The sequence below is a fragment of the Juglans regia genome, chromosome 13, assembly GCF_001411555.2.
Source record: "Juglans regia cultivar Chandler chromosome 13, Walnut 2.0, whole genome shotgun sequence".
In the NCBI taxonomy this organism is placed as follows: Eukaryota; Viridiplantae; Streptophyta; class Magnoliopsida; order Fagales; family Juglandaceae; genus Juglans; species Juglans regia.
In genome coordinates, this window is record NC_049913.1 from 12,775,355 (window position 1) to 12,784,474 (window position 9,120).

General features: G+C 36.7%; 1 protein-coding gene across 2 annotated transcripts; it reads left to right on the top strand.

The window, feature by feature from the left end:
* The first annotated feature begins 651 nt into the window (after nucleotides 1-651).
* On the top strand, nucleotides 652-7,640 carry LOC108985017. Of its 2 annotated transcripts, none has more exons than XM_035684871.1 (13): nucleotides 652-807; nucleotides 942-1,003; nucleotides 1,367-1,444; nucleotides 1,525-1,606; nucleotides 1,877-1,947; nucleotides 2,111-2,212; nucleotides 2,947-3,036; nucleotides 3,559-3,633; nucleotides 3,972-4,004; nucleotides 4,739-4,816; nucleotides 5,216-5,281; nucleotides 6,038-6,150; nucleotides 7,260-7,640. In XM_035684871.1, the coding sequence occupies exons 1-13, from the start codon at nucleotides 753-755 to the stop codon at nucleotides 7,279-7,281; spliced, it is 927 nt and encodes a 308-aa protein (XP_035540764.1). In that variant the 5' UTR covers nucleotides 652-752; the 3' UTR covers nucleotides 7,282-7,640. The 2 variants fall into 2 exon arrangements, with proteins under 2 accessions (XP_035540764.1, XP_035540765.1); XM_035684872.1 differs by having other exon boundaries at nucleotides 6,038-6,120.
* The last annotated feature ends 1,480 nt before the right edge of the window (nucleotides 7,641-9,120 follow it).

Sequence of the window (9,120 nt, forward strand, 5' to 3'; positions counted from 1 at the left end):
CTTTTTAGTTTTTTTTCAAAAAACTAATATAATGATGTAGGTTTCAGCTTGGCCAAACGCTTCCGTTTCTGTATTTGGATAAATGATATGAACGTCACCAACTAAGAGCACTCTCATTGGATTAGCCAAAGTTAAAGGACAATTTTGATGAATGTAAGAGAAATTTGACTTTTGACTATTTCATTCACATTGGAATAACTATTTTTTCATTACATAATAATAAAATAATATAAGATAAATTTGATTTTGGTTATTTACATTAAATCTCCACATTAGATTATACATTTATTCATTATATGGCAATGAATAACTAATAATTTTAAAAATATTTAATTTTTTTAATTATTAATTTATTTAATTTTATCATATTTTACTATTTTACTTATTATATATTAATTAATAATTATGTTCTTATTAAATTAATATATCACTAACTCAAATTAATATATTAATTGTGATAAAATATGTAATAGAAAAAAAGAGAGAAAAATAATTAATAAAATATATATTTGATGTATGTATAGTAATTTTTAAATTAAATTTTTTTTTATAATTATATTATTTAACTAATTTAATATAAATATATTTTATTTTTTAATAATTAAATATTTATTGAATTTAACTTTTACTAATTGAACGAGAATGCTCTTACAAGTGTAAACGGTCTCTCGGAATCCATTACCTCCGTAGTCCGTACTCTCTCTCTCTCTCTCTCCCTTCTCCCAAGGGCTTCGGACTCATCTAGCTCAGCCATGGCTATGCAAGCGGGCATGACATTATCCCGTATCCTGATCTTAGTCGGAGCAGGTAACGTTTCTTTTCCTCAGCCACATCCAAATATATATATATATATATATATATATATATATATATATATATATATATCTAAACACTCTGTATCAGTTGTGATCTATTGTGATTTGAGAGTGTTCTTTGTGTAGGATACACTGGCACGATCATGCTCAAGAACGGTAAATTTTCGGACTTTCTTGGAGAACATCAGGTACTCTTTTTTTTGGGGTAAAAAACCCTGCTAACTTGACTGCTTGCTCAAATCTGGCTCCTGTGATTTACTTGTACACGGAACCTTTTCATTTTGATTTTTTGTAAAATTGAACAGATTTTTGCGATCATGTCTATTTTTGGATTGCTTTTCTCAAACTTTTAAAATTGTAAGATTGAACAGATTTTTTGCGATCATTTCTAGTTTTGGATTTTTTTTTTCAAACTAATGAAAGCTAAACGGTGAAGCTAGGTTGGGAAAGAAATGAAAATTTCCACAGATGAATAATCTTCATTTTGCATATTACGTTTGAAAATTGTTTATTTTCTTTATCTTATTGGATTGCCCCTGCTGTATTGACAGTCATTAGTAAAGGGAATGGAAAAATCTGGGGACCACTCGGATGGTGATGCTGAATATTCTGATGCCATTGCGACCCAGGTACTATGAACTAACAGTCTAATGTAAATATTTGAACTGAGATATACATTGTACTCAATTGCTACTTGAATACTTGGTAGGTGCGCCGATTGGCAATGGAAGTTCGACAACTAGCCTCAGCACGGCAGGTTACCATTCTGAATGGGAATAGTGGTCAAATTGGTATCCTCCATCATTTACACTAACATTTGCTATTTACTTATCAAGAGATACATTAACAAATTCTATTTATGGTACACAGTTATTACTTTTTTATGACTTCAGTTTTTCCTATATATCCACATGTTTCTCAATGCATTATTATGGCTTTCCTTTTTGTTCAAGTTTGCTAAAACTGATATTTCTTAATGAGCTATCGTCATTCCAATCCATATTGATTTTATTCTTGTTGGTATTTGTTGTTCAATTGTGCCTCCACTTTTTTTCTTGCAGGTAACTTAACATCTCTCATAGTTCCAGCCGCTACCTTAGGGGCGTTGGGTTATGGCTACATGTGGTGGAAGGTATGTGCTCGTTAATGCTGTAGTTTATGCACCTTTTTAAGTGTACAGTTTTGTCAAATTAATTTATTTTTCGTTGATATTCTTTTGGTGAATTTCTGGGACCAGCATACTCTTATTATAGGGATACTAATTTGTCCTTTCATCCCTTTCCATTTATGAATAGGGCCTTAAATTCTCAGAACTTATGTATGTGACAAAGCGTAATATGGCCAATGCCGTTTCAAACTTGACAAAGCATTTGGAGCACGTTTCAGAGGCTCTTGCTGTAAGTTCCTGTTTGCTGATTGCAACTTCTTTGACTGATATGGTCTGAACACAAATTCTCTGGGTATAGATATGCTTTTGAAAAGAGGTTGGTAACTTAGGTAATTTGAAAAAAATTAGCATTGATTAGGCAAGACAATTTCTCTGTTTGTGATCTTCGAAGGCTTTGAAGTATACTTTATGTCTCAGATAATGCGTAAACCTCTTTTATTGTTCAATTATGAGCACATTGGATGCAGCAGTGTTAGTGAGAGCAACAAGCTTGTGCATGGCCTTGCTCAATTTTCTACCATGTTTTGCTTCAATACCGTGTAAAAAGTATATTTCTTCTAGTAACCATTTATGTTCTGGGTGAACATTTTTCATTCTCTGATAAGTTTTTCTTTTTCAAGTTTCCTCCCCCAAAAAAAAAAAAAAACGTGAGTGAGAGTTTTTAGATTTGTTCATTCTCTTATGTAGATATGGTGTGGGTTTGTCCACATGTGCATTTCTCTTCCTGTGTGTAATTTTGGTTAATCTTAAAAGAATGAGAATTGTGGTAATCGACTCCCCTCCAATCTTGTCAGTCAAGGTGCAAGCGCATCCTTGCTCAAAGAAAAAGGTTGAATCATTATTCGTGTAATTTAAGTTCAATGAGGGAATGTTATCTGAGACAATTTACTTTGTGAATTACTTTGAATTATTTGATGGTTGTCTATAAATGTTGATTGTATTTACAATTATTCTGTTGAACAGGCAACAAAGAGGCACTTGACGCAGCGCATAGCAAACTTGGATGATAAAATGGAAAAGCAGAATGAGATTTCAAAGTTAATTAAGAATGATGTATGTGCTTTGAGTGAGTTTGTTATTATTCATTTCTATAGCAAAGAATGCTGTCCAAGTAAAATATTAGACAATTCCTGTGTACTTGGGCTACACCTATTCTCTTGGAGCTGATTTTGATGATACAATATATATATATATATATTAAGCAATACTGCGAGCTGATTCTGATGATACATTCAAGAATATGGGGATTAGTTTTGCCTGCTTTCTAACTCCTAAGGGTTGGCTCAAGTGGTGAAGGCCTTGGGCTTGGGGGTATGTTACCCCCAGTTAAAAGGTTCGAATCCCCTTGGGTACAATCTCTAGGGGCCATCGGACTGTGAAGATTTTCCCCTTGAATTACCCGAGGTGCACTTGTGGGAAACTTCTTGTCGAGGGCCTGTGCACCCTTGGGATTAGTCGGGACATTGTTCCCGGACACCCGGTGCCAGTAAAAAAAAACGTTTTGCCTGCTTTCTTGTAATTTGATAATTAATCTCAACATGAGTACTAGTTAATTCTCAATTGACTTGTTAACAGGTTTCTGAAGTTCAAAAGTCACTTTCTGACATTGGCTATGACTTGAATGAGCTACAAAGATTGGTGGAAGGTTTGGTGAGTTTCTTGAAATTTGTATACTTTTATTGTTTGGCAGTGTCTTGTATGGTTGAGTTTGCAGCGGCGATCTTATGACATTTTTATTCCCCCTTTATCCCAAAGCTCACATTGTGAAGTAACTGAAATTTGTGTCTAAGAAATCTTTTTTTTGCTGTTTGTTTCCAAGAACGAAAAAGGAGATAGTTTCCTTATAACTTTCCTTTCTCATGAATTGGGGAAGAGGGAGTCATCATAACAATATTATGAAGAGGGAGTCACCTATATATACATACACATATCTCGCAGGCCCGATGCTTGCTTTTCTTAATTGATTCAAATTTTAATTTTTGTTTCAGGATGGCAAGATAGTTACATTGGAAGATAAGCAGGTAAGACTTTCATAATGTCCTCTTTATGAAAAGCCTTATTTTAACACGAATTCTACTGTGTGCTATAACATTGCCTGAAATTTTCTTTTGCAACTCTTATGTTAGCCTGGAAAAAGTAAAAACCCCAAGTTGAAAAAGGAAAAAATGGAAAATAAGTAATGATGTTTTTTGGAAAGTTGTGTGTATGTACTGTTGGAAAGAAGATATCTGCCTATAGTGGTAATCCAGTTGACAGACCTTTTTTACTTGCAAATCCTGTTAATATATTTGTTGTAAAGGTTGGAATTGATGGTACCTGCCATTGGGAAAAGGGGGTTTATTATGGCAGAGACCAGGTAATCCAGTTGCGGCAAGAAATGTTAATAATCTTTGTTTAAAATTAATGACAGTTGCAACATTGATGCATTTTGGGTAATTTGAATACTTGCAAAATGTTCCATGGATGGGTTGGATGTGTTTCACAATACACAAAAGTAATAATAATAATAATAATAATATCAATAATAGGATGTTTGAGGTAAACCGAGTGATGTCTTAGTTTACAAGTTCCAGCCGGAAGTGTATTTCATGGTTTCTTGAGGTGCAAATAATTGTGACTTTGTGCTTTGAACTTACTCTTGTGAGGATGAATCACCACTCATATAAGAGTTGCATTGGTATTGGCTGGTAATCCTAAAGTTGTGATTGCATATGTATCTGCTCGAGGGGATGCTGACATTATTTTATGGTGTCAGGATATTGCAAATCTAGGTGTTCTATATCTGTGCAACTTTGTTGATGGAAAGAAAGGAATAATGCCTGAAGTATTCAAGGTTTGAACCATTAGTTGTTTAAATATTGTTTGTAGTTAACTCTTAAGCTCGTTTTTTATTTCTTGGAGCTCCCCAAATAGCTGATTATTTGCAATATATCCATCCTAGTAATTGATCATTCAGAGTTAACTATCATCCTGCCCTTGTTCATTTCGTGGAACTCTTTAAAGCAGCAATAATGGCATCTGATGTCATCTTGCGATCGTTTCAAGGAACATATTCTGTGCTTTGTGGTTATGGATAAACTTTTGACAGGCAAAATAACCTATGTTGAATGGGATACTGAATTTATAATTCTTTGTCTTTAACATTTTCCCTATTACAGAGTTGTTAGAGTCATCTCTAGGGGCTTTATCTCATAGCTGATTACTAAGCTAACTATTGTTCAACATCTTGTAGGAGCAACTTAAACTTACCGGAAAATCTCGTAGTTTAATCACATATACAGAACCTCCAAGTAGGAAGGTTTGTTCCTCTGTACCCTTTTTCTTCTGTTTGGTTAATTAGAAAAATAGAGATGCAATGCTCAAATCCGTTACTAAGAATCCTGTTGATTATCATTTATTTCCTAGTCCAGAAATTCTCAATGGAGCAATATTACCTGCTGATCTATAACTTTCTTGAAGTTAATATTTTGCAGTTGGGCATGTGTTTTCAATTATATGTAGTCAATTTACCTGATAATTGTCTTAATGTGGTTCTCAAGCCCACTACCTAAACCAGTTATTCTGGTTGTAATGCAAAAAGAAACCATTCTTTTTCTGGTATTGCTGTAACAAATGCTCTCTCTCTCTCGCTCACATATGCCTGCTTTGTACTCGTGCTATATCTTCGGGTGTGAGAAGTCCTGTAAACTTTATACTGCCTAATGTTTGGCATGAGGATTCTTCTCCTCAAGTTATTGGTCTTATGTATCTTTGGTAAGAGGACAATGCTCTTGGGCTGAATAGCACTACCCCTGGTCCCTAGGGACCATGGGGTCCACAGTTAGGGGTTTGAACCCCTAACTACTAGGGCTCTGGTGCACTCAAAAAAATTTCCTAGCAAATATATATATATATATGTATGTATGTATTTGTATACACACACTAAATGTTTTCTTTGGCCAAAAGCGAGGAGGGTTTACTAATAAAATTGGTGTATCAGCATCTTAAAAAAAATGTATCTTTGGTTAGAGGTGTCCTCTCTGTTTGAACCTTTTGTCACTTAATTTGCTTGCAGGGTCTTAAGGAGATTGCAGACAGTTTGTCTGGAGGTATAGATAGGTCAGCATCGGATGCTATTGTGCAAGATGGTATTGATAGGTTGGAAGAACAGCCAAGAACCCTGCTGAGGTTTTAATTTAGCATTTCATCTGCGTAGATTTTTCTAGAGGAAAGTGTGTGCTTTCAGATGTGCATGATTGTTTGCTAGTCAATTGATACATACTTTTTGTATATTGTTTTTTATAAGTGTGTTTTCCTTCCTGTGCATTTTAGAATAAGGATCCTATCTGTATGAGTGTGTTTTCGTATTCATAAATGCATTATTCAACATAATTAAATCATTGAACTTTTAACCTCAACTTTTGTTGCTTGTATTCGGTAGGTTATTTTTTAAGATCACCATTTACATACTATTGCTGCATTCACTCCCACTCCCATCACAATGGATCTCCTTGAAAGTCTCATACTTTTGGGAAGAGTCTATTGCATTTGGGTGGCAATAAATGTCAAAATGTTCTTAGTCTGATGTAGTCATGCCATTTCTGAAGCCCCATATTATGCTTCGTTGGCAACATCTGTGTCATTAGCCACATTTATTTTTTGAGGTTTCTCAGAGAGTTAGTCGCCAACTGCCAAGCACCAACCTTCATGCATGTCTTTGTTTCTTGAGCTTAGTGGTTGCCGTTCATAAAAGATTTATGTTTGAAACACTGGTTCATCACTAAAGCCTTACTGGATTGTGACCTAACTCATTCTCCACTTCAATAAATGATAAGGTTATTTAGTCATAATTCAGCATCAAAGACCAATTTCTTGTGCGAGTGTTCAACTGGATAGTTTGGAATCAGAAAGGTAATGGGATACATTAGTGGATGCCTATCAGGGTGCTGCCTAGTGGTCAAACATCCTGGGCTCATTCCACACGAGTTCCCTAGAATTTCTTATAAAAGGTTCTTATGGATGGGTTCTTGTATACGGGGTTTACTCCTTGGGGACAGGTCTGAAGGTCCCTGCCTTGTGAGGTTCCACATAATCAAAAAATATATTTGTGGATTATTTTTCTCTATCATGTTTGCAATAGGGATGATGTTGGTTGATCGGATGTTTCTCATGCCATAAAACATGCATGCATGTATCCCATATGGTTCTGGTTCTTTGCTTGCTTTGTCTCCTCCCTCCGGAAATTTTGAAATATATATTCTGTAACTTTTTATTCAATTGTGCTCGTAACTTTGCAGGGCGCTTTCTACCAGATGTTGAATACAAACTTCTAGACGAGATGGTAACTAGCCACCAGCGTCTTCTTCGATGTACTTGTGCAGCATGTAATTTGGTTTGATTTTTCAACTTTGCCGTACACACCACCGGTCATTACCGGGGATTTTTCATGTATTAATTTCTACACGCATAGATTTTTTTTTTTTTTTTTTTTTCTTCCCGAATTTGGCAAGAATAAGTTCTAATCTGTGCTGTAAAGCTTGTTTCCATGTAACGATGAACTGAATAAAACACCCATCGGGTTGTCTAATTGTCTTAGGCGAGGCCAACTCAGTGTCGACCTATATGCATGAGATTTGACTTGTAGTCTTTTTGAACTTGTTAAGAAAGATGTTTCTCCATGGTTTGAATTTATATTTTTAGCCAGCTTGTGCTGCTCGATTACCCGAAGTTGTGCGAATGAAAATATAGTCTGCAATTTGTAACTAGAGAGACTCTGGAAATTGACGTTGGAGATTGATACTATATGAGCTATGAGGAAATCTTCTGACCGGCCTGTCTAATAAATTCCAAACAACAGCCCTCCAATGGGTGAATGACAAATAGGCTTTCCATTTTAGTTTCCATGATTAGATGACTCTACGAAAATAAAATTCATCCTCTCTAGAGTCTCCCCCGTCTCCCATCTCCCCCCCTCTTCCTCCCGTCTCCCATCCTTTCGCACGAAAACCATCCCTCTCCACCCACCCTCTCCCTGGATTAGACTAGAAACCTCGTAACCCTCCTCACTCGAAGCTGTTGTCGTTGACGTAACACTTGAAGTCACGACATTCCGAGGACGGGACGCCTAGTAGGACCCCATGTTTTGTGGCTCATGGCCAACCTACTAGCCATGTCATGACAAGGTTGAATAGTCTCACAGCAGTCCCATGGGCATGCCGAGGGGCCTGCCAAGACATGCCCAGTGAGGCTAGTGACCAGGCCAGCATGTGCAGCAAGCCCAGCCTGCCCAGCGCACGTGCAGCGCGTAGCAGCACAGCGCTCACGCCCTTGCCTGGGCCATGCCAGCCCGCCCAGGCAACAACCCCAGCATGCAGCCTTAGTGCCCAGGGCTTGGGCCATGCCAGCGCCCAGGCCATGTCAGCCACATGCCAACAACTATGCCAACCATGTCAGCCATGCCCATATGGGCCATGGGCCAGCCTAGCCCACCCATGGGCTCATGCATGACATGGGTCAACTTGGCCCATGCCAATTATGTTATTTTTTTATTATTTATTTTTATTTAATTATTTATTTTCCAAGAGACCTATTAGGAGTTTCCAAGTTGTAATCCTTATAAATAGGACCCTTAGTCTTTGCATTTACATATTTTGACAAATTTCCTAAGTGGGTAGACTATTGTTCTTGAGATCATTTTTTCGGTGCTGGGCACTTGGGCTCTTTGGGGTGCAATATGTGAAACCCCTAAGAGAGGATCACACTTTGCAATTCGTGAATAAATGTGGTTCAATCTATCTTGTTATTTTCATCTTTAGGGTGCAATTCGTGAATCCATAAGAATCCATTAATCTTATGAGTATTTTCCATTCCATCTCTTGTCTTCCATTTTCTATCCTTTGATCTTATTAGTTTATGTGCATTGTTCTTGTTGTGTTCTTGAGAATTACTTGTGTTGTTCTTGTGGCATTCTTGTGTTGTTCGGCCACAACCCATTCCTTTCATCCATTTGATCCTTGCCACTTACAAAAGTCGACCATTTTATTGTTTGTCCTAGTCCACTTTCCATAAATTACCTTGCCACCATCACCTCCATAAAATCCTAGTATATATCCTCCACTCACCATATTCGGCTACCCCATCACCTCCCTAAAAACCTAG